The sequence below is a fragment of the Manacus candei genome, unplaced genomic scaffold (assembly GCF_025592945.1).
Source record: "Manacus candei isolate 608988 ecotype Guabito, Panama unplaced genomic scaffold, ASM2559294v1 h1tg000112l, whole genome shotgun sequence".
In the NCBI taxonomy this organism is placed as follows: Eukaryota; Metazoa; Chordata; class Aves; order Passeriformes; family Pipridae; genus Manacus; species Manacus candei.
This window is the reverse complement of record NW_026138160.1, coordinates 135,490-160,982: the sequence shown is the minus strand read 5'-3', so window position 1 is coordinate 160,982 and position 25,493 is coordinate 135,490. Positions and strand designations below refer to the sequence as shown.

The 25,493-nt window shown below is 50.1% G+C and overlaps 2 protein-coding genes across 5 annotated transcripts in view; one reads left to right on the top strand and one right to left on the bottom strand.

Annotated features, from left to right (window-relative positions):
• The window catches only part of NSF (N-ethylmaleimide sensitive factor, vesicle fusing ATPase), a 67,346-nt gene extending 44,050 nt beyond the window's left edge, over positions 1 to 23,296 (bottom strand). For both annotated transcript variants that reach the window (XM_051769709.1, XM_051769708.1), the window contains exons 1-4: positions 23,241 to 23,296; positions 10,305 to 10,390; positions 3,598 to 3,697; positions 1,107 to 1,146 (exon numbers count right to left, since the gene is read on the bottom strand). In XM_051769709.1, coding sequence (XP_051625669.1) covers positions 1,107 to 1,146; positions 3,598 to 3,697; positions 10,305 to 10,390; positions 23,241 to 23,252 — 238 coding nt within the window. In that variant the 5' untranslated portion in view covers positions 23,253 to 23,296. The remainder of the gene's footprint in view (positions 1 to 1,106; positions 1,147 to 3,597; positions 3,698 to 10,304; positions 10,391 to 23,240) is intronic.
• Positions 23,297 to 23,536: 240 nt separating this feature from the next.
• Positions 23,537 to 25,493, top strand: LOC127461696 (uncharacterized). Of its 3 annotated transcripts, none has more exons than XM_051769720.1 (3): positions 23,537 to 23,875; positions 24,025 to 24,079; positions 24,172 to 25,493. In XM_051769720.1, exons 2-3 carry the CDS (start codon positions 24,064 to 24,066, stop codon positions 24,930 to 24,932), a joined length of 777 nt encoding a protein of 258 aa, XP_051625680.1. In that variant the 5' UTR covers positions 23,537 to 23,875; positions 24,025 to 24,063; the 3' UTR covers positions 24,933 to 25,493. The 3 variants fall into 3 exon arrangements, with proteins under 3 accessions (XP_051625680.1, XP_051625681.1, XP_051625679.1); XM_051769721.1 differs by having other exon boundaries at positions 24,025 to 24,083; positions 24,185 to 25,493; XM_051769719.1 differs by lacking the exon at positions 24,025 to 24,079.

Genomic DNA, 25,493 nt, shown 5'->3' with positions numbered 1-25,493 from the left:
AGGCTTCACCCCCAAGCACTGATCCATGGACCTGCTGAGACCACAGGGACTGGGAAAACAAAGGGCCAGGAGCCAGCTTCCCTGACAGCACTCCCAGCCCCCACTGCACTGCCCAGGCTCAGTCCTCCTCACCGTGTGACACAGGATGCTCTGCCCACAACCCCGGGGAGGGAATTCCCTGGAATCACTGTAACCAACTCCAGTGGCCTAATGAACTGTTTGCTCCACCTCAGAGACCACGAGCCAGCCAAGCACCAGAGCAGGTTTCATCAGAGCCAGGGAAAGGAGGAGTTGCCTCCCCAGGAGCACAGAGGTGACTCCTGGGGGTCCAAAGAACAGACATGATCCATTACCTTCACCTGCTGCTGCAAAGAACACAGAGACCCTCCTGGAACAAGGGGCTGACAGGAGTCTGCTCAATATTCCAGCAGCTACAGACAGATTGAACAGCTGCACCTGACAGTGATCCACTTGTTCCCAAAGCAGAGGGAACAGACAGTTCCCAAAGCAGGGTGACAGCACGAATGAGGGAAAGACAGAACGAACTGGTCTCCTCCAAACATTGGCCAAGGCTTGGGAGGCTCGACTGAGACTTGATATTGAAACACAAATCTTCCATTTGCACAATGGTATCCCTGTCCCTTCATCAAGACACAGAATATTCTCAGTTATTGGTGCAAACATCAGTGCTGCTCACAAAGCACAGCACTCTAGGGCTGCCTCTGGGCACTCTGGGCACTAAAACCTCCCCAGTCTCAAGATTAAAAGGCAGATGCCAAGAAATTCCCCAAGGACAGGAGCTGTCCTCTGTTAGCTGGTGACCCAGGAACAGACTATCCAGGACATGCTCAGTGTTCACATCTGCATGTGGACACTGCTGTCCCACACAGAGCCCTCTGGAGACACTGCCAAAACACTCCTCCAGGTTTTGGAAACCTTAAATGCAGAAAGCCTGCAGGCAGAAGAGCCCCTCCCTCACTCACGAGGGCCTCACCACCTGAGGAAGGGCTGGGGGTCTGAGATTTCCCAGTTTGGTTTCACTTCAGTATGAAAACATGAATTCAGCTTTTACAAACACGTCACAATCACACTGACAACTGACTTACCATCAATCTCCTGTCCAATGGAGAGTCCAGCCCATTTTCTCTGTGAAAACAAGACAAAAATGTCAGGAAGCCAGTCCTTCCACTCAGAGGCTGCCTCCACACCCAGAGGAGCAGGATCCCCTGAGAACCTTCAGCAGCAGAATGGGATATCCCACAGACAACCAAATTAACACGAAACAAGTCAAACACGGGAGAATCTCTTTAAATAACTCTACCTCTGACTTCAGTGGGTTGTTCTGTCCAACCTTCTTCCTCTTCCTGGTCTCCTCATTATCCTTAGCAGAGAATTCTGGTGCTGGACAGGGCTCTTGGCCCTTCTGCTCATTTCCTACCAAAGCTCAGGTGCTGAGCACACCACAGGCACCAGAAGAGCTCTTCCACACTCTGTGAGCATTTTAAAAGCTTACACATGTACAGCAGCTGCAGGGAATTGCTGCAATGTGCTTTCAGGTACAATATTACCTAAACCAAGAGAACTGGTAAGAGTGAAACTGTTTGAACTCTTTATGTCCCTCCAAATACCTGTAGATAGATTTGTGCCACACAGAACCTCAGGAGAAGTAAGAAATGGTTCAATAATTATGTGACACAACAATTCTTTACAATTCCAACAGTTCTGGCTTCACAGTTGCAAAAATGGTACTTTTGCAGTGGTTGCTGTGCATTCACAGCCCACATCCCAGGCTGTGCTGTGTTCAGGGTCTCTCAGGCACCAAACAGAGGCTCCAGTCACAGACACATGTAATCATCACACATAGCTCTGGTGAGATCACATTAGAAATGTTGTACCTTATGATCGTTCATATTTGCCTTTTCACCTGGAAGGAACAAGTCTGGGAGAAGGAATACAATGACCTTGCTTACAAAATGAACATTTCCTCCTTCACACTCTCTCCAATATCCTCAGAATATTGGGGAGGGACCCCCAAGAACCATCCAGTCCAGCCCCTGGCCCTGCACAGACACCCCAACAATCCCTCCCTGTCCCTCACAGCATTGTCCAACCTCTCCTGGATCTCTGGCAGCCTTGGGGCCGTGCCCACTGCCATGGGGAGCCTGGTCAGTGCCAACCACCCTCTGGGGAAGATTAGTCAGGACTTCCTCTGTGGCAAGAGACACAGCTCAGCTCCTGTGTTCATTTGGGTTGTTTCTGCTACAAGTTTGTCATCACTGCACAGCTCTTCATCTTTTAGGCTCTCAGTACACAACATTTGTCATGGCTTTTGGTGTTGAGAGTCAAAATTATCACAAACGTGGTCAAGAATGAACGTACAACAGACAGATGTTCTGCAGGCTGCAGAGCCTGTGCCCAGACATCCCATCCATGAACACATACAGCAAATACAGGTTTGGTGTCACCCTGGCTGCAGCCATCCACGGCTTTGGGAAATACTGGAAACCAAAACCCAGCATGAGGAAGACTCCAGTGAGCAGGGGCTGAAGCACCTCTGCTATGGAGACAAGCTGAGGGAATGGGGGCTGTTCAAACTGGAGAAGAGAAGGTTCTGGAAAGATCTCATTGAGGCCTTTCAGTACTTAAAGGGGGCTTAAAAAAAGATGTGGATAGACTTTTTAGCAGGGCCTGTAGCAATAGGAAAAGGGGAAATGGTTTTAAATTAAAAGGGGGTGGATTCAGACATTTTATAGGGTGAAGGGGTAAAACTGTGGCACAGAAAGGTGGTAGATACTCCATCCCTGGAAACGTTCTGGTCAGGCTGGACAGGGCACCCTGGTCTAGTGGAAGGTGTCCCTGCACACTGCAGGGAGTTTGGACCAAACAGACTTTGAAGATCCCTTCCAGCCCAAACTGCTCCATGATCCCCTGAAATAAAGCACTGCCATAGCCACTCCTCCAAGGTGAGCCCCAGGCTTCACCCCTCGGCACAGGAGCTTTCCTGGCTGGGCAACAACAACTGGAACCTACAAAAATCAACCCTAGACTTGAGGTTCGTTTTTCTATTTAGAAGTTAATTGTATTAATTATTTATTCTAACTATCATTTAACATCTGATAGTGACTTAACTAAGGAGGAGGAGATCAGGGTTTTTGCTTTTTTTTTTTTATTTTATGCATATTCATCTAAAAATACCAACAATGACTGGATGTAGTCAATAAGACTTCTGGCAGGTCTTAAAAAGAGAAAAACAGAGTAAAGAAACCCCTTAAATTCAAGGGAAAACAGGGAACAATAAAAATTCACAAGGAAGGGCAGACACTGCTGTCTTCTTTTTCAAATAGTTTGTTTCTGGTGGGTTTTTAAAAGGTTAAATTGCACCTTTTCCAGTATCTGCATCTCACCATGTGCTAAAAACAGACCAAAGAAATACAACCATGGTCACTCCAGTTGTAGTAAAAGTCTGCTTGAACTTCTGCTGTCAGAGATCAAATGTGCAGGAATCACATTGACTCCAATCAGAACCTATGTTCAATCCTGATCCCAAAAGAGATTTTGCTTATTCCATAGCAAAGCAGGAAGTCAAACCACCCCTACCTGGGGCAGGCTGAAGGCAATGCTGCCAGGGACCACTGAGTGGTGGGTTCTCAGCGTGAAGATGTACTTGTGGTTGGGAGAGGTCTTCACAACAACATGTCTGGAAGAGAGGACAGTATTTTACTTTGATATATGCACCAGAAGATTTTGCATTGCTCAGAGCTGTGAGAATTCAAAAGGAACATCCAGTTTCTGGTGCTGTAAAGAAAAAACAAAAGCATTAGAGCCACAGCACGACACAGTGAGACAGGAGTCCAGCACCTTCACTGCATAACGGGATCTCAAAGCCCAACTGCAAGACATTGTACCCATCATTACTATTTACATCCCCCCAGCAACCCTTTCCTTCAGCAACTGCTCTGTACCAGTGTGAGGGAACCAAACTATAACCACAAACACCAAGGCTGCTACAGCTAAAAATCAACACTGGTTTCACACCTCAGGCATTAACACCAAAGCACCAACATTTTAACCCAGTACAAGCACTATCCCCAACTGTGATTCCAACCAGAAACAGATGCAAAGCCCATACAGGGGTCTCAGTATATTGTTTAGAGAAGTCTGATCGTAGAAAAAAAATGGAAGGAGTTTCTGTACAAAAAGCAAAATCACACAGACCCTGAGGCTGTTCCTCCTGATAACCAACTGATTGTGAACCCAGAGAGCGTCCGAGTGCTGGAAAACCAGCACTGGAGTGGCTGGAAAGTGGCCCAGCTGGAAAGGACCTGGGGGTGCTGCTCAACAGCAGCTGAATGTGAGCCCAAGCTGTGCCCAGGCGGGCAAGAAGGCCAATGGTCCCTGGCCTGGATTAGAAATAGTGTGGCCACAGGAGCAGGGCACTGATTGTCCCCCTGTGCTGGCACTGCTGAGGTCACACCTTGAGTGTGGCCAGTTCTGGGCCCCTCACAGCAAGGAGGACATGGAGGGGCTGGAGCGTGTCCAGGGAAGGGAACGGAGCTGGGAAGGGGCTGAGCAGCAGGAGCAGCTGAGGGAGCTGGGGGGGCTCAGCCTGGAGAAAAGGAGGCTCAGGGGGGACCTTCTGGCTCTGCAACCCCTTGACAGGAGGGGGGAGCCGGGGGGGGTCAGGCTCTGCTCCCAGGGAACGAGGGACAGGAGGAGAGGGAACGGCCTCAAACTGTGCCAGGGGAGGGTCAGGTTGGACATGAGGAGGAATTTCTTCATGGAAAGAGTGGTCAGGCACTGGAAGGGGCTGCCCAGGGAGTGGTGGAGTTTTTGGGTTTTTTTATTTTATGCATAAAATGTTATGCATCCCTGGAGGTGTCCAAGGAAGGACTGGATGTGGCACTCAGTGCTCTGGGCTGAGGGACAAGGTGGGGATCAGCCACAGGTTGGGCTGGATGCTCTTGGAGGTCTTTTCCAACCTCAGTGATTCTGTCATTCTGTGGTTCTATCCAAAGATCAGGAACACTGTTACAAAAGCAGCAGTGCCAGCAGTCAGGAGCAGCCCCAGCAGCAGCAGTGGCGTGTGCCTGTCTGTCACACTCACCATTTAAGCTGTCAGCAACAAAGATACTCCAAAGCTGCTTATGGCTCTCCTCAGACTCTGCCTGATAGCTCTTATCATGTGATAGGCAGCCTGCCTTTGGCAGGAGAGAGCAAATCCAAAGGAAGCTGGGATTTGTGTGCACTGGTGACAGGGGTGATGATGGAATCAGGTTCCACCTCATCCTCTTCTTCCCAGCTGCCTGCACTGGAAGTGCCCTCGGGTTACACGGGCACCAGCTGTATGCACACCTCCCCTTCCCTGCCTCCTCCTCCGACCCCAGGCACAAGTCCAGGAGCCTGTTAGAGGTGGGAAAGTTCCCTGCAAATGTTACTGGGGAGAGCAAGGCATTTACTGGCACTGCACAGCAACCACGGAGGGTGTCTGGGGACTGGGAGACAGCAGATGTCACTCCTGTCTTCAAGCAGGAAGATCCAAGGAATTACAGGCTGGGCAGCCCCACCTCAGTCCCTGGGGAAGTGATGGAGTAACTAATCCTGGGAGCCAAACATATTAAAGCCCTGGGAGTCACTTCCAGCTTGGATTTCGGAATAGTCAGCATGGATTTACAGTGGAAAATCCAGCCTTACCAATAGGGTGAACTGGTGAGCTCTGAGGCTGAAGGGAGAGCTGGAGATGTTCATCCCAACACGAGCAACCTTCCCGCACTGCCCAGCACAGCCACCCTCACAGACACTGCTGGGATACAGCTGTCACTGGGTGTGCAATTCCAGAGGCAGGAGGTCACCGGGGGTGTGCCCACCCCAGGGGTCCACATGTGGCCAAAACTATTTAACCCCCCCATTCCTGAGCAGCTCAGGGACAGAGCTCCTCAGCCAGTGGTGCTGCTGGTCAGAGGGACCTCGGCAGGTCCCATCGAGTTCAACAGAGCAAATGGAAGGTCCTCCACCTGAGGGGACAATCCCACGCACCAGTACGGGCTGGGGGACAGCTGGGGGTGAAGAAGACCTGGGACCCCTGGGGACAACGAGGTCAACAGGAGCCAGCAGCACATCCCTGCAGCAAAGGTGGGTACCATCACCCCTGGGGGCATCAGACAGGAACAGGTTGCACTGGCACAGGTTGCCCAGAGAAGCTGTGGCTGCCCCATCCCTGGAAGTGTCCAAGGCCAGGTTGGACAGGGCTTGGAGTAACCTGGGCTAGTGGAAGGTGTCCCTGCCCAGGGTAGAGGGTTGGAACAAAATGATCTTCAAGATCCCTTGTAACCCAACCCATCCTGTGATTCCGTGACTAGGGAGAGCACTGGCAGCAAGGACAGGCAGGTGATCCTTCCCAGCTGGAATGCTGCTCCAAGGACTGCTCATTTTAAACTGAGCAGTGGATAAAACAGAGAACTGTCCAGGAAGCCAGGACCAAAAGCAGGAGGGTTCCAGCACAGCAGGAGTAATCCAAATTAGTACCACCACACTGGGTGTGACGCTGCAGAGTGTGAGAGAAACATGTCCATAGGCAACACACAGGTTCCAGCTCTGGCACTGGGATAGTCCACCACAAAATACACCTGATGAGAACCAACACCCTGCTGGAAGCAGCTCATCAGACAGGATAAGACCCAAGATTAAAGCTTCTTAAGCCTGGGATGGATCCTGAGCACTGCACACAACAGTGACTTCAACATGCAGAGATTCAGTGTCTCTGCAGGAAGAAACAAACTCCATGTGGTGGTTTGGTCCGGGCCTTCCTTGGTGACCAGTTTGTAGCCAAGGAAGGGCCCAGATGTACCCAGTATTCCCTACGATTTTTACATAAGCCAGGCTATAAGAAGAAAGGAGGAGAGGCCTTCGCTCTCTTTCCTTCCAGTGGCCTGGAGGTGCAGGTTCCCTGCTGTTGATCTGCCGGGTTGGGGAGCGAGGCCTGGTCAGGCCTTGCCGGCCCTGGGAGGCGGAGGGTGCCGGCGACCGTTCCGGAGCCAAGGAGAGTGGTGGGATATTTCTTTGCTAACTCTTTTAGTGGATAGATATTGGGCTACTAATCAGGATATATATATATTTTATTTTGGTTTTGTTCCTTTTCCCTTCCCCCTTCCCGTTCCCTTGTGAAATTGTATATATATTTCAGTTGTATATAACTGTAACATAAGTGTAAATATATTTATATATATATTGCTTTAGCTGTCTCTCTCTCGTTTAGGGTTTTCTTGGTTGTTTTTTTTCTCCCTCTTCTCCCTGAGGTTTGAGGTGGGGGGGAGGACAGGACTTCTTGTGGTAAGGTTTGGAGACTTGGCAGGGAGCCAGCTTCAAACCATATCACTCCACCAGGTTGGGCTTCAATTCAAAACAGAAAAATGCAAGAAAATAAGGACACCTGGTAAAAATACTGCAGGGGGAAGGGAATATCAACAAGGATCTGGTACAAATTAAAATTACTGTATTGGAGTATATAATTCACCAACAACATTTCCAGCCACGCAGAAAGACAGCAGAGCCTGAGAGCAGGCAAAGAGATGCCAGGAAGGAAAATAAAAAGAAAAGGAAAAATAGGGGGAAAAAATCAGCTTTCTGAAAGAAAATACTGGGAAAGGTCAAATCCTGACAGATTCTGTGAGAAAAATCTGCAAAAGGCACAGGAACAACCACATGTCTTCTCAAAGACAGCAGGAGCAGGCAGCTTCCACCAGGCTGGAAGCAACCTAAGTATTACAAATGTTCAAAATAAGGCAACAGCAGAAAAACTAAATGCATTTTCCTATATTGATGTTCACCAGGAAGGAGCTCAGAGATATATAGGGGAAATCTCAACCTCATTAAGAGCTTCTGCTCATAAATGAACAAAAGGAACAACGAATGACCAGGGTCAGGTAGGTCCCAGGAGCTCTCCCAGGTGGAACCGCTGCGTTATTCCATGTGTAAAGCCTTGCCTGGAACGGTGAGAACCAAAGTGGGTGATGCCAGCCCTTAGGAAGGACTCCAGGCCAGGCTCAGGCAACTGCTGGTACATTTGCTGGCCAGGCTGAGCCAACCAACAGACATTAACCTGGGTGTGCACCAGTTTTTATGCACACAGGAGGAGGGAGGGGATGGCTCAGGTGTCTGGCAGAGGTGCCAGCAAGCACCTGATCCCTACAGGCAGATATTCCTCTGGTGTATGTCGGGAAACCTACTGCCATTATCCAGCAAGGCTCCTCAAGGGCTCCTCAGACAACTAAACTGGCATGAGATAGGAGGGATGGTGTTCCCATGGAAAAGGCAGGGATAAAAGGCGAGAACAATTAGTCAGTTCTCAACACAAACAAGAAAACTGCCATTGAGCCAACCTGCCCTGACTGTTGTCCCCTCCCTGCCTGGGTGTGCTCAGCACCTGTTTCTCTCTCCAAACTACCCCAGGAGTCTGCAAGGTAAAAGCAGGTCATGGGAACTCAAGACAGTGCAAGTCCCCAAAATCCAGAGCATGGCCTCCCGTGAACTCCTGCAGCACCAAACAGTGACTCATTCCTGCCCAGCTCACAGGGTGTGCAAAATGGAGCACCAAAAGATGGAGAGCAGCATCCTGGGGCTAAAGCAGCTCCAAGGTCAGACTGCACACCCGAGCAGCAACGGGCAGTGTCAGAGCAGAGCCCTGGGTGGGACTGTCCCCAGGGCCACTGTGTGCAGGCAGTGGTGGGCAGGGACATGAGGTACAGCCACTGCAGGGCTGGCTGGGGCTGCTTCCAGGGATCTGCAATGCAGCACTGACTCCAGCCTTCACCAGGAGCTTCCCTGTGCTCTGCAAAGCAATTCACAGCATCTGCTCCCACCAAGCACAGGCTGTGCCCGCGGGAGCTCTCAGTGCTGCAAACGAGCAGCTCTCAGGAGGATGAGCCGGGCCAGAACCACGGCCAGCTGCTCACCCAGCACACCTCGGGGTGCTGCTTCCTGCAAACCTCCCCAAGTGCCACAGCAGGGAGCAAAAGGAACACAGTCACTGCTGCAGGTCTGGCAGCTGGGTCCCTCCAGGACACCCAACTGGAGGAAATTAAGGTTTGTATAATGCATGAGGTACAATGCTCAGTGCAGGTATTTTTGTAACTCAATTACTCTGGAAAAAAATCTACCAGGGGAAAACCACCATTTGAACAGACCAGGACACTTCCCTGTCCAAATACACACTTTCACCTGCTTCTGGCTCTAAAAGTTCTGCTCATTTGGGGTTTCTGGGGTAGTGGGTTTGATCTGTTTTGGCATTTTATACTCAAGTTGGGCTCATGAAATCACACTGATTTCATGAAATCCTGTTCATGCCTCAAGGGCCAGGACAGGTCCCAGGGCAGCAGAGCTGAGTGACAGCACAGAGAGGCAGGTCCTAAACACATCCCTGCATTCCCAGAGTTCAGCACCACTGTGCCCTCCACCCTCAGCAGAGTTCACCTGGGGCAGGTATTTTATCTGAGTGGATCATTCAGTATCTCCTTTAACATTTTTTCCCATTTTTCAAACCCTCTCCTGCCTTGTGCTGCATGTGATACTCCCTTCCTGCAATTAATTACTCCTGTCTACAACCTACATCCTGAATTCTGGGAGAACCTCCCTAAAGCTGCACCAAAGCACAGAAACCAAACCTGTTAATTGGCTGCTTTGAATACAAAACCCTCCTGTGTGGGCTGAGCTGAAAAATTCATCTGTTTTCTGCCTTTCTCACAGAAGTAAAACCCAGAGTCAGGTTCTGTCAGCCACCCCAGAGCTGTAATTAAAGAATCCAACTTGTTGTGCCCACACTCGGGCTGCTTTTCCCTTTTGTCCTGGTGCATGAAAACCCTGAGAACAGGAGGGAGTTCTCCTGACTCTGCTCAGCACTCCCATGTGATGTGACAGTGAAAAAATGCCCCGAGTAACACAAGTAAATGACAAAAATGTTTTTAAAATAGTTCAAATATTCCAACTGTGTAATAGGAAGAACAGCAAAACCAAAATAAACAAGAAAGATCACAAAAAGGCCTGAAGTCCTTCATTAAAACAGTGATCCTGTTAGTTAAGCAGATGCAGTTCCCAAGGAAGAAATGTTTCAGAGAAACGGTCAGAATTATTTTAGCACCTCCCATTCTGAGAAAGAGCCACGTTTAAAGTTTTAGTCTCTAAAGACACAGGAGTTTTGTTAAATAACCTCCTGTATTCACCCTCCCAAATCTGAAATGCCACTCCCCCTCCACCCAAACTTTGACAACAATTCCTTTGGGGTTCAAAGCTGCCAGAGCAGCAGTGACACTTACTGCCCAGACTGGAAGTCCTTCTCGTTCACCACAGCACAGTTGGTCAAGGACAGCTCGTCTGTGGGACATCTTGCTGCTTGCATAGGCTGGGAGAGAGAGACAGGGGAAAAAGTCAAACCAAATTCTGTTTTTCTTGTGCTAAGCCAAGCCTCAAGACTTCTGTCAATCCACAAAGTACAAAACAGGTCTCGTGAGTCCTGGCACACTCAGAGTCCATTGGTACCAACAAGCTCCTCTCCCTCCTCCAGGTTTCTCCCAACACTTCTGTGTCACAGGTACTTCCATCCCAAAGCTCTGCACTGTGGGAGTACCCTGGATTTTCTACCCTACCTATAGAAAATCCTTTAAAATCCCCCAGGAACAGGCCTGCCAGGCAAATGCTGTACCCCTGCCAGTGAACCCTGGTGCTCATGAAGCTTCCCTGGACGCTGCCACGAGGCAGCAGGTACCAGCATTCCCTGGAAGGTGTTTCTTGCCCCGTAACAGGACACTGGGATATTCTGAAAGCTGCTAAGGGGAGCTGGAGCCAGAGCAGCTCCCCAAAACACCCCTGGGCAACCCTATAGCACAGTGTGACCTTCCTGCTTCCCTGCCATCACCCAGAACACTGGGATTTGAGCACATCTATTCTGGATGTACACCTTCACACAGAGCAGTACTGAGGGTCCACAGGAAGGTTTAACCTCAGCCAGCTGCTGTCCAACCCCAGAATCCCTTTATATCACCTCTCAAAAGAAATATCACAGAATATCATGATGCAAATATCTTCAACTTTATAGGAAACATCCCAGATCCATAAAACACAGAAGAAACTTAAGTTAAACAGCCAGTTCCAGCCTATCACTAAAAAAAATTACTGCAACAAATTTGGTGAGGGGGTCCTCCTCCTTTCTTTTGTTTTTTAAATTCAAAGGACCAATCCTATTTCAATGGTCTGTTCATTTTTGTCCCTTCCACTATTACTCACAAATCAGCAGCTAAAAACCCAAATCCCAGCACTCCCAGCCCCATCCCCATCATGAGGCAGGATGGATCATACACAGGGAGCTCAGCAGAGGAACCTCAGCCCCATCCTGCACCTCCCTCAGCCCGTCTGCTTCTGCAGCTTATTCCAGAAAACAATGGCTGAGTGATGAAGATTGGGAACAAAATGCCTCCAGAACTGGGGAGAAGGATGGCAAATGCAAGATGTTTCTACCCTTAGCTACGGACTGAATAAATTTAATTCGGGGAAAAGCTAAACTTGCCCACAGGGTGTCATTTTCAGAATTAAAGCACAACGACCTCTACCCGATACAAATTTACAGGCAGTGCAACAGGAACTATTTGACAGTGTCAACCCATTGCCAAAAGCAATCCAGGATGGATTTTTCTCTTAAGACACCCTTAAATCCCAGCACAAGTGCAGGAAACACACAGATCCCAACACACACATGCAGATCATTTCCCAAGGGTTATTGTCTTGCTCTGCCTTCCTCCCCCAGCCCCTCTGGGCCAAGGATCAGAGAAAATCCCTCCAGAGTGGCCTGCAGCCAGTCTGCCCCAGGGCTCCCATCAACTTTTTATGTCACAATGGGATTTGTCTCAAGTCCTTGCTATTTAGAACAGGGCCAATTCATTACTTCTTCTGAATAATGCTCAACTGCCCTTGACGGATGTGACAGCACAAAAGGATTTCATTTTCAGCCCTGAGACAGATTTATCCACCTGAACGTGAAGTGCAATAAGAGACTCAAATGTTCCTCTAATAAAATATACATCAGTGGATTTCTGAGGCCCACAGCCTGCCTGCTGAGCCTCACTGGCTTGAGCACCTCACACAAAATACTCATTTTATCACCTCTCCTCCCATCTGCAGGGAGAGTCTGGTGAAGGACATGCCCGGATAAAACGCATTAGGAGGGATATTTTTAGAGAAAACAGAGCATGGAGGTCCTGGATTAAACCCTTTTACAGCACTAGTCCTCAACTGCATTTTTAATCCTCAGTGACAAACTGCTTCCTACACCAAGCTGCCGCTGTCCAGTAGCATTCCTGTGCTCCCCTGCAGCATTCCTGGGCTCCTCTGCAACATCCCTGGGCTCCCCTGCAGCATCCCTGGGCTCCCCTGCAGAATTCCTGGGCTCCCCTGCAGAATTCCTGGGCTCCCCTGCAACATCCCTGGGCTCCCCTGCAGAATTCCTGGGCTCCCCTGCAGCATTCCTGGGCTCCCCTGCAGCATTCCTGTCTGCAGCTGGGAACACTTTGCTTCAGGAAAAGCACAGACCCCACGGGATGCATTTCAAATCCATCAGGCTCTGCAGGAGGATGGATGATGGCAAAGCACCCTTGGGTGTCTGACACGTGGAAGAAGGTGATGCAGCATCAGCACCCACCGTGCCAGCCTTCCCAGGCTCATTCCCCTGCCAGGATTCTGGCAGGAGCCCAGTTCTCCCTGGCAATGACCAGCATTTCAGATGGCAATTCTACTCCCAGCTCTCCAGCTCCTCAAGCTCCAAGACTCTGAAGATCTTCAGCACATTATCAATATTCTGAACAGGTTTGAACATCAGACAGATGCATGAAAGGGGCGTCACTCCCAGGTGTGAGGTTCCACAGAAAGGGACACCTTGAAGAAATCTGGACATGGAAGAGGTGAGGATTAAACTGGAAAGCTCCCAGGCAGGAGGGAGGAACACACTGTTCTGGGGAGATGCAGGGGCTTCCTCTTCCCTGCCCTCCCCAGAAAGCTCAGATCCCACAAAGTGCTGCTCACAAGGGCATGGACAGGGTTGCTCCTGAGGAATTTTTCCTGGCATAAAAGCAGCAGCCCAGGCCTGTAACACATGGCTGGCATACGCCAGTGGGGGCACTGTTAGGAACACTTTAAGCTCTTGCATTTTGTTTCCAGCCTCCCAGGACACCAGCACCAGGACTCCTGGAACCTGCCCCTCTCCACCGTCCAACACCCACTGCCTGCACTCACCTCAGCTCAGGGAATAGAGGCAGCAAGGTGAGTATTTCCAGGAAATCTCAAAGTATAGTTACACCAGCTGATTTTGAGCAAGCTGGCAGGTTACTGGTGGCAACTGGGTAAGGCACAGGTCTAACAAAGCAGAGAGCAGCTCCTGCAGGTGACAGCAGATGGCACCTGCTGCAGTCCCCCTCGGGCTGGAGGTGACTCACATACACCCTCACAGGTTGCCATTATATCAGTGTCCACAATAAAGATAAATCAGCTTTAAAGAAGGCAAATTAGGCTTAAATTAGGCAAAAGAATCTTCCCTGCTTCAGGTATTGTGGTTTACAAAAGCAGTGACTCCAAGGACAGAGAAGTGCCAGGGAGGTGCCTGCACACCTGAGGCAGTGCCTTCCTTTGAAAGCACCCCTGCTCCAGCATCAGCACCCACCATCAGCCTCCCAGCACCCACAATAAACCCAGCAGAGGCTGCTCCAACACTTCTCCTGTTTGCCAAGACAAAAACAAGCCCACATGATGCACTGATAAGTCTCACTCTGGGAGACAAAGGTGAAGGACCCCACCTTCGGGGTTGTGACAAAGCAGGAGCATTGCCTCAGCTGCTCCACTGCTGAGCCACTGCTCAGCAGGAAAACCCAGCCCCAGGAGGCTCAGTGACACTGGCATATTTTTATTTTTACAAAGAAAAGTTGCCCCAAAGAACAAACAGCTTCATAATAGAAACAATCACCACGATATCTGATCTTTCAGAGATTTTTCCCAAAGCTGCATGGATTCCTGCTTTCCTCCACGAAAAATACAAAACTACCTCCTTCTCAGAATCACAGAACAGTTGGGGATGGAAGGGCCCTCTGGAGACCATCCAGTCCAACTCCCCTGCCAAGGCAGGGTCACCTGGAGTAGGTGACACAGGAATGTGCCCAGGTGGGTTTGGAATGCCTTCATGACCTCCCTGGGCAGCTGTTTCGGTGCTCTGCCACCTCCATGGAAAGAAGTTCTTCTCATGTTGAGGTGGAACTTGTGTTTTAGTTTATGGCCATGCTCTCACATGTTAGGAGAGCTCAGCCCAGAAGGCAATGCTGTTATTTGGATATTTTCATACACACATAAACCATACCTTTTGTGTTTTGTGAGCTGTGAATTCACCTCTTGTGAATCCTTTAGGCTGACAACAGAGAAAGCCAAGAAAAACCATGTTTCCCATCACTCAGACCCCGCTGCAGACAAGGTGGTGGTACATGACAGAAGTGCACTGTACCTGCCAGCTGTTACTGAGAAGAGCTAAAACACTGAGTGATAAGGCAGAGATGCTCTTTATTTGAAACAACTGAACTCCTTGCACTTCCTAATGCTGCCCAAGAGATCATGAAACAGCCTCTAAAGGCCAGGCAGGTTTTGTTCCATGCACTGTTTCCACATGGTTTGTACAAATACTGTAAAGTGTTGTATTTTAAAATCTTCCTTTGTGTAAAACACAGGCACAGACACATCCCCAGGTGTGCAGAGATGGAACTTCTGTCACCCAGGAGTTGGCAGACAACTGTTAGAACATGAGACATCTCTGGGTACCAGACACCTTCATTTCCCCTGCAGAGCCTCCTGCCAGCTGCACACAGAGCGGGATCCCTGCTCCCAAAGGCATCCAAGCTTCTCTTTAACTGGTGGGCAGCAAAGTCACTCCAAGCCCAGACTCCATCACCCCGAGAGGGCAAGGAAGAACTCGTGCAGGTGCTGTTCCTGGGAAGCAGGGTCAGTCCAGCCTGCTGCAGGCTCTGTGGAACCAGGGCTGGCTTGAAGTCAAACATTCACCACTACAGGTCTGCAAATAAAATTGAGTTTGAGTGCTGAAAGGAAGAATTATGATGTTAAAGGAGCTTTGAAGATAAACAGGGACTGAGATGATGATTCACACACCCAACACATTACCCAGGACTATGCTGCTGATGGAAAGCAGACACACAGAGTGACACAGACTGTGCCTAAAGATCCGAGGGATCACAGGATCCCAGATGACCACAACACCTCTGGGCTGCACACAGGGGACAACCAGCAGCACCAGAGATGAGCTGCAGAGCTGGGGCAGCAATGGGAGGACACAAACCAAGCTCCTTGCACAGGGAGCCTGAGGACTGTGCTCTCTACATGCACATATACACCACGGGGCTGAGTAACAGCTCTGTACTAAAGGACAGAAAAAATGGGTGTAAAGCAACAGTAATGCCTGCACAGCTCCCAGAGGGCAGGTAAGAACGGAAGGAAGCTGCTCTGTGACAGCCCACAGTGGGAAACAGTAAAGACAAAACCAAAATTCCCCTAAAGAACAACTCAGTGGTATTTAAGAAAGGAATAACAAGGTATTGCCTCCATCAGAGACCAGACTCAGCAACAGGAGCTGTCCTAAATGCTGTGGTTCTAAAATGTAAAAAAAAAAACAACACCCAAACTTAAAAAACTTAACTAAGGAAGCTTACTAGCTTGCAGAAGGTTTAGAAAAGGTTTTTCTGGATATCTTAAAAAAATATTGACTAAAGCTTCCCCAGCCACAAGAAGAGTTCAAACACCTACAAAGAACTGTTTGGAACAGCAGGCCTGGCCAGACAGGCCTTTCCAGACCTGCAACTGCTGTGCTGGCAGGATAAGCTGCTGTCCCTGGAATGAGGAGCCTGACTCCCTGCTCAGGCCTGGCTGTTCCACCAGCTCCATCTGACCTCTATTTGCTTTGCTGAAAGCTTTTATTCTCTTCAGGAAGGAGCTTCGTTCTCTCACTAACAAGCTCATAAATACCAATTTTCTCCTCCTGATAAAGAGGAACACATTAGGAACGCTAAAAATCTCAGAATTATTTACATTTTGTCAAAGCCAGGGACCTCTGAAGGAGCCGACACCAAGGCAGCCTCAAGAGGGTCCAGAGGAGGAGGAGGAGAGATGAGCTCCATCCCCGCTGCCCACGCCCCCCGGGACCCGCCCACGCCGTGAATCATCTCCCCGTGATCTACCAGCAACACAAACCCAAACAGCTGAAAACAGGAGAGAGGGGAGAGCTCCCATCACCCCCTCCTGCATCACCCAGGGCTGGGAACGAAACCGGAACGTTCTCCCTGCGCTGTCTGTGCCTGTGGCACCGGGAACATCCTCCCCTGGGAACAGAGCTCTGCCCCAGCACAGCAGGGCAGGGGGGGCAGCAGGAGAACCAGACTCCTCATGGCCACTCTTTATCCACCACACACACCCCACACCTTCCCAGTTTCTCTGTGTGAGAGCAGCTCCCGTGGGCCTGGGCAGCAACCCGGAAATTACTTCTGTCCTGGCACTTGACACCCACTTTATCAGGGCAGCCACGAAAGGATATTGGTTCTCAGGGAGGCAGCTGCTGCTTCCCTTTGTTTGCAAAGCTCACATGAACTCAGATGTGCAAGGGCTGCTCTGTCACTGCAGCACTATTTACCTGGTGCACTGAGCAAGGTGCTCACACCTTTGGGAACTGGGCTCTGCTATCCTTTATTTGACAACGTTATCAGAAAGACAATTTACAGCTCCAAGCCAAAGGGTTCCAAGAGTTTGCCTGATTAACAGAGAAACAAGAGTGTAAAGGAGGGTTTCTACAAGCTACTGTTGTGGCAGAGCATCCCTAATCCAAACACACGGGTTGCTCTGCCCCAGGATGTCCTTCTCCAGCCCAGCTCTTTCCAACGTGGTCAGCCAGTGGATCTCGGGAAATACACCTGTACCTGAGCTGCTGTGCCACGGAACCAGGGGGCTGTTCCCCCACAGCTCAGCCTGAACAGCAGCTCCACCTTCCCTTTAAGCAATAATGACCCAAGAGAGGTGCATTTGTAATTAACTCAGCCATTTGTGGAGTGGATGTTGCCTCACGTTCCTTAAGCGAGCCAGGATGACCAACAATTTAATCACAGGGAATTGCTACTTGTTGTGTTTCATCTAAAGCTCTTAAAAAATGCCAAGGGAATGAACCCCCAGCAGCCACTGTAGTGTCAGCCTGGGATGCAGGTCAGGACACCTCATGGATGCAAATTTCTTCTCATTTATTTAGCAAAGTTACCCAACAGCAACAAGGTTAAAAATATCCCTGTAAACTTGGAATGTGCCTTGTGAACACCCAGGCTGCTGCTGTCCCCGAGTATTTACAGCTCGCCCCAGCACTGACACCTGGCACTGAGCTCCCCAGGACTGACTGATGGACCAAACACACCCAGTCATGAGCAATTTGTGTTCAAGAGGAAAAAGCTTGTAAATATTTCTGTATTTTCTACAGACAAAGCACATGACACAACTCCAGGGCAGCAATTACTCCAGATCTTTTAATAGAAGGTCACTGCTTTATTGTACCCCAGGAGACCAGAGAGACGTGGTAAATCTCTTTGTGCTGCAAACCTTTGCCCTCCCTGGAGGGAGGCTCTGCCAGCATGGGAAGGAGCACAGCAGTGGGGCAGCAGAGCCTGAGGAATCAGATCCAGCCTCGGTTTTACCAGCAGGACCAGGAGCAGTTGGCTCAAACACAGTTACAGGGCACTCCATCGGAAGCTTCTCCACCAATTTTAGCAACTGTGTTCCTTGTTTGAATGCTTCTGTTCACAGACCTTCTCCAACTCCTGGAGATCAAAAAAACCTCCTGAAAATGGTCATGTGGGAACTTTGTCACTAAATTCTGGTCTCTGCCCTGATGCCTCCTGAGAGCATCATGCAGAACCTCGTACTGCCAAAAGCAAGGTCACTGTCCCTGCTCAGGGCTGTCACTGCTCCAGCTCTCCCTAAAGCTCATCCCCTCTCACACCTGGACACAGCCACTACCTCCTGGATCAAAAAAAGATCCCAGCGTGACCAGAGGACCTACATTTTAGTTTTCATGTAAACAAAGGAATCAATGATGATTTCATTGCACTGAAACTATGTCCTGCCTGGTGGGTACTGCAGTAAAGTAGAATATATAAAACAGTCACTACTTTCCAGGGACCGGTTTTCTGTAGACTCAAACAGATCTGATTTTATGGCAGAGGTTCCCCCAAATTCATAGTCAGGGCTTCTCCTGAGCCACAGGGTCTTGTCCTGAATGACCTTTGTGCTCTGAGGCACAGGACACAGAACAGGAGAGCAAGAGAGAAGACCCTGCAGTGCTATGGGGGAAAATAAAGGTAAAAAAGTAATACTTAAGAAATTCCCACTTGAAATGATCCTCAAAAGGATTCTCTGATTTCTTATAGATTTTTTTTCTCTACTAAGAAAAAATCTGAACTAAATTTAATTATTCTGGCCTGTCCTCATAAGTAAAGAGGTACTAGCACCCCCAAAACTGGGGATGGGGAGGCAGAACAGATATCTCCCTGCTGCACTGACTTTTTAAGCACAAGCTGTGGACACACTGCTTCTGCAAGACCAAGACAGGCAACAAATTAATCAGAGATGACAGGGGCAGATATCCTGTTCCCACAAACATTCACATGGTCACAGTTATCAGCATTTTACTTTAAATAATTTTAGATTTTTTAAATTCTAATAATCTATGTGATTCTATTCTAATTCAGCAAGGGCCTTCAAAGGCAGGAGCCCTGCAAGAAAGTCACAGGTCCATTTGAGATGATTTCACAAGACAGGTACGAGGTTGCAGAAGTGATCTCAGAAACAGAGACCGAGATTGAGTTGTCTTCCATTTCCCTAAGACATTGCTACAAATCTATTTCTTCATATTACACATTAGGAAACACTAAAAAAAGCTAAGTGATGCTGGCAGGCTCAGTACAGGCTGCGAGAAGGAACCAAGTTGATTCACAAACGTTTCTCCAGTTGCCTGACGACGCCTGCAGCTCTGAGGGCTGCTTCCATATGTTATCAGAAACCAGACATTACAGCTTTAACCCATAAACATAAACCCCAACCCTCATCATTTCAAAGTCTCTACCAAGCTATCCAAGCTAAAACTGTACCGTTTGGGTTTTAAACACTTTGAAATAATTTAAGCAAACGATAAGCCAAATGTTATTTATTGTATAGTGCTGGTTCAGGTATATTATATATATTAGAAGTTAGGAAGGAATTCCTCCCTGGGAGGGTGGGGAGGCCCTGGCACAGGTTGCCCAGAGAAGCTGTGGCTGCCCCATCCCTGGAAGTGCCCAAGGCCAGGTTGGACGGGGCTTGGAGCAACCTGAGACAGTGGAAGGTGTCCCTGCCCATGGAATGGATGGGCTTTAAGGTCCTTCCAACCCAAACCATTCCATGATTCTGTGATGACTGCAGGAGCACAGGAGAGTAGGGTTAGCCCAGCAGTGCATTCAGCAGCCTGGAACACCGAGGGACATGGTCTGTCCTTCGCTGCCTTCCCACTCCTGCTACACTCTAATAGTTGATATCAACAGATCTCAGGAACCCCTTCTGCTCAGTCTCAGGCTCTCCAGAGGAGCTACAGCCCTGCTCTGCAGGGTGAGGTAACATCCAGTAGGGAAAGCAAAACCATTTCCAACCCAGTGCAATGGGAATATGAGAAGAAAATAGGGCAGTGTGTGCCATGACTGGGCTAAAGGCAACAGCGCTCCAAACGAGCCATAAAGAGCAGAGAAAGGAAATTGGAAGTGTTAAACTGATGATACCCTATAAACCAGCCACTATTTCTAGTCCTCATGAACTGTTCCACAAGTTCAGCTATCGCAGATCTGACGTTTCTTAAAGGAAACCACGGCAGGGTCTCTGGTGGGGGATGCACACTGCACAGGAGTGCTCAGCACACACACTGCCCTGGGGAGCAGCAGCCCTGCCCCATCGGCCAGAGGACCTGCACCACAGGGATCCCTGTCCCACACCAGCCTCCTGCTGGACCCACAGCCTGACACTGGCTGGAACCAGGCACAGAAGTCATCGGGCCTTTTCACGTCCCTCTGGGAACTAATTTCTAACGAGGTTCAAATCAATTAGTTACAGACAGTGCCAGTGAACTTCCAGGGGTCCAGCTGGTACAAGGGATCAAACACAGACACAGCAGCTTCCCAGCGTTCCCTCTCCTGCAGCAGATTCTGGCTGATGCCCTGGCAAGCCTCCCTGCTCTGCCTGTGTGCCTAATGATTCCCATGCAGAGAGATCCAGAATAAATTATTACAGAAACAGCCATTATTTCTAATCATCATAAACTGTTTTTCCTGTAAACTTCAATCACTGCTAATCACTGTCTCTTCCTTGCCATGGAGAAACCCAGTGCAATTAGGGGAGCAGAGCAACACACCTGAAACAGCACCACAATTAATCACATTTGGCTTATCACTCCCCTAAATTATTCCAAATGTTACTGCAAGTTTAAATATTTTGTCTCATATTTGGTACATGAGGAGAGCCATTCATTTCTCCCTGTGGAAGTGTACATGCACAAATCGAACACCCCAGTCCAGTAGAAGGGATTAAGCTCTAAATCACATTTGCAAGACAGATTTGCAGGGCAGGAGGAGTCACTGAAGCTCCTGAACAGGTTCAAGCACCTGTTAGAAATGCTGACAACAGAAGAGCATCAGTGTTCCAGCATCAGCCTCACCTGTTGTGCACAGAGATCTCACACACCCCCACCCTCCCACCGCCTGTTCCTTATTTACACACAGCTCCAGGGGCACATCTGAAGGGATGCTGCTGCCTGCTCTCCCTGACTCCTCACCCTTCCCAGGGGCCAGCTGGAGGGAGCAGGCAACTCCTCTGGTAGCTCCCACCAACAGCTTTAACATTCCAAAGGATCAGATCCAGCTCAGAGAATGAGATGGAAAATTCAGGTTAAGAACTCTCTTCCCTGTGTTAAATAACCTGATAATTCTGCAACAACTGCATCTGTAGGTAAATCAAGAAAACACTGAATAGCAAGAAGCTTCCTGGTAACACAAGCAGAGCATCACCCATCAAACTGCCACATTAGGAGGCAAATGAACACCAATCTTTCCCTTAAATCTGCATAAATCCCTCTTTCCTCCACCACTCTTCCAAGCTGGCCAAATAAAGGCACATTTTCTCAGGTTTTTAGTAGCACCAAAGCTCATAGCAGCAGGAAAAGTTGAGGCTGATCCTTCTCCTTCCTCCCCACACCCCCAGTCACCAGTCCCAGCACTCAGTACATGAAGACTCCTGAACCCACCCAGAGAGTGTTCTCTGGTGCCACAGCACGGCTGGGAGGGCTCAGGGGAGCAGGGCAAGGCAGCACCACTGCAGCCAGCCTGCTCTGGGCTTCAGGGACTCTCAGAGCAGTGTGCAGTGTGGCTTAAATGATCTGACCACTGACCAGAGCTCTGGGCGCCCACTGGGGCCACACAAAGCTAAAAAAAGCACTCAGGGCACACACATTTCCCTGGGCTGGTGCAAAGGATGAGACAAAGAAAAAGGTGCAAGGGAAAAAGTGAGACCAGGAATGTGGAGCAGGGACAGAAGAGAAGCTCTTAACAAGAGACAGACCACAAAACATGGTTTTTTCCCCAATTACTCAGCACATTTCAGGGGTGGCTCTGGAGCACCTGTGATGCACAGCACATCCCTGGGCCACACTTCTCACCCCTGCTCTGCACCACAGCCCTGCACCAGCTGCCCTCCATCCTTCACCCAAACACAGCACAAAAACACTTGGAAAAACGATTCTCCAAGATTTCCATCACTGAATTATTTGGCCAAGAGACAAGATTCCAGCTGGAGGCAGGCACCAATGAAAAATGTGACTTTCCCAAGCTGATATCCAGCAAAGCATAACTGAGCTCCTGGCAAAGGGCAGAGCAATCCAAACACATCCTGCAGCACCTGGACACCTGCAATAGAGGGGATGGACAGGGCACCACAGGAAGGGATTTCACAGACAAGGCTGGGCCTTCACATTTTAAGGCCCCTCTGGCCACTTGCTGATGTGATCTGTGACCAATAAGGGATTTTTTAGTTTTTAAATAAATACAGAACAAAACTACTGGACAACCCTTGAGGTGTTTTCACCCAACACAATGTGGACCCACATCATAGAACTGTGCCTGCCTGGTCCCCACAGGGCAGAGGAGAAATCTCCCCATATCCCACAGCACCCAGGGGTCACTAGGGCCTCACAGCACCCTCGGGGCACCCCAGAATCCATCCACACACCCCATCCTCACAAAGGCTCCTCAGGGGATTCCACAACCCTGCCCCACATCCAAGGGGTCACACAGCCCCCTCACAGCATCCCTAGAGGCCCCTGCCCCACAGCCCACAGGGAGAGGGGTCACCACAGCCCCAGAGCACCCCAGGGCACCCTAAATCCTGAGAGGAGCACCCAGACACCACAAGGGCTTCACTGCACTCTCGGGGGACCCCACGATCCTGCCCCACGCCCCCTTGGGAAAGGGGTCACCCCAAGCTCAGGGTGCCCCGAGGAAGCCCTAAACACTCACCCCACAGCACCCAGGGGTTACCAGAAACTCACAGCACCCCAGAACACCCCAGAATCCTGCCCTGCATCCCACAGGGCCACTGCAACCGCACGGCACCCTCAGGGAACCCTAAATCCTGCCTCACGCACACAGGGACAGGGGTCACCCTGGTCCCACAGTGCTCCTGAGAGATCCCCCCGGCCCAGTGCCCACACCCCACATCCGCAAGGGGCCACCCCGACCTCGCAGCAGCCCTGGGGGACCCCAAACCCTGCCCCAGGGAGAGGGGTGACCGCTGAGGGAACCCACAGCCCTGTCCCACACGCCACATCACCAAAGGGCCGCCCACCTCAGCCTCACGGGAAAACACAGCGACAGGGGTCACATCACCCCGAGCCCCCCATACGGCCAAGGGGGGTCCCCCACCCTCAGAGGACCCTCAGAGCCCCCCACACCGCCGAGGGGAAGGGTCGCCACAGCCGCACAGCACCCCCAGGGGACCCGGCGGGGCCGAGCAGCCAGGCGGCAGCGGGGCTGCGATAAGCCCCCGGAGGCGCAGGGGGAGGGGGAGCGCGGCAGGGGCGCGGGGCCGGTCCGGTCCGTGCCCCTCACACTCACCCGCCCCGCCATGTTGCCGCAGCGCCGACCGAGGGCCCTCCCCGCGGCCGCCAGGGGGCGGTGCAGCGCAGGCGCGCGGGGCGGAGGGGCGGGGCCACGGGAAAGAGGCCGCGCCCTCTGCGCGGTCGACAGTCTTCCATTGGCTGCTTGGCCCGTCGCTCACAGTGACTGACAGCAGTGCCTTCACGTTGGGCTGGCGGCGCGGGGCGGGGCGTGCTGCCATCATGAGTCAGCGGGAGCGCTGAGGGGATTGGTCGGTGGGGCGGGGTGGGCGGGGCCGCGGAGAGTGGGCGGTGCCTTGGGCTGCCGGGAGTTCCGCGTGGGACCGGGATGGGATCGGGATGGGGACGTGGCATGGGGCTGGTATAGGGCACGGGATGTGAGCGGGATGGGGCTGGTATAGGGCACGGGATGTGAGCGGGATGGGAACGGGATTGGACACTGAATGGGATAAGGATGGGGCCGAGATGGGCACGGGATGGGATCGGGATGGGACACGAGTGTGCCCGAACGGATGGCAATCTGGAGGGGCCACGGTGGGGCCAGGTTGCTCCTGATCCCTGTCCCGATCCGTGTCGCGGACCCGTTCCGCGGGCAGCGCGGTGACGGGATGGGCCGAGCCCCGCGGTGTGAGGGTGAGCAAGGCCAGGCTGCCAGGCAGCCCCTACTTTAATTCTTTAAATTCTTTAATTTTGTTTTAGTTTAATTTTACTTATTTTTAATAATCATTACTATTTATAATATATAAATAGTGTGATTTACTATATTAATGGCATTAATATAGGTTGTCCCCCCATGTTCTTCAAAATGATCATCTCGCTCCATGAGGATCAGCACGGGCAAGTCAGATATGGCAATGCACTTTGTGAGCCCTTTCTAATAACTAATGGTGTAAAACAAGGCTGTGTTCTCACTCCTACCCTATTCACAGTCTTTTTCAGCAGGATGCTCCAAAGGGCCACGGCAGACCTCGAGGATCAGGACGGGATCTACATTCCATACAGTACTAATGGAAGCCTTTTCAACCTAAGGCAACTGAAGGCCCACACCAAGACCTTAAACCATCTTGTCCGGGAGCTGCTTTATGCTGATGACGCCGCCCTTGCTGCCCACACAGAAGCAGCTCTGCAGCGTTTAACATCCTGCTTTGCTGAGGCTGCTGAGCTCTTTGGGCTGGAAGTCAGCTTAAAGAAGACAGAAGTTCTCTATCAACCTGCACCTCAGGAAGTCTTCCATCATCCCCATATCACCATTGGCCAATCAGAGCTCAAATCAGTCCAGCAGTTTAATTACCTGGGTAGCCTCATCTCCTTGGATGGTAAGATTGACAGGGAGATAGACAACAGGTTAGCAAAGGCATACAGTGCCTTTGGAAAGCTTCATAAAAGAGTTTGGCGAAATAAACACCTGAAGAAAAGTACCAAGATCAGTGTTTACAGAGCCATAGTGCTGTCTACTCTCTTATATGGTTCCGAATCCTGGGTCATCTACCGCCACCACCTGCGACTCCTGGAACGCTTCCATCAACGCTGCCTCCGTACGATCCTAAACATCCACTGGTCAGATGATGTGACCAATACATCTGTTCTAGAACAAGCAGCAGTCACAAGCATTGAGGCCATGTTGCTGAGAACACAGCTGCGCTGGGCAGGGCACGTCTCCAGGATGAAGGACCAACCACCCCCTCCCTAAGATCTTGCTCTATGGTGAACTTGCCACCGGCTGCCGCAAGAGAGGAGCCCCAAAGAGAAGATACAAGGACTCTCTGAAACAACCTTGGCCATACTGATCAACATAACTGGTCTACTCTGGCCTCCAACTGGGAGGTCTGGAGACACACCATCTATAATGCTGCTGATGCCTTTGAGAATGCAGCAGGATCACCCTTGAGGAGAAAAGACAATGCAGAAAGAATCGTGTCTTGCAGAATTTACCATCTAAGGAGTCTTTCTGCTGTGCCTTTTGCAACCAGACATACCTGTCTCGTATTGGCCTTTTTAGCCACCAGCGTGCTTGTGACAAACATGGGTAGAGCCCTTTCCCAAATCTTCGTTTGCAAAGCCCAACCATGATATTTTATCATATAATATATAATATTTATTACATATTTTATATTTTTATAATTATATAAAATATATATTACATATATCTTTATATAATTGTATATAATATAGTTATATAACTTTAATGATTTAATAATGTTACCTTTTAATAATTTTTATTGTTCTAATTTAATTCTGTTTTAATTTAATT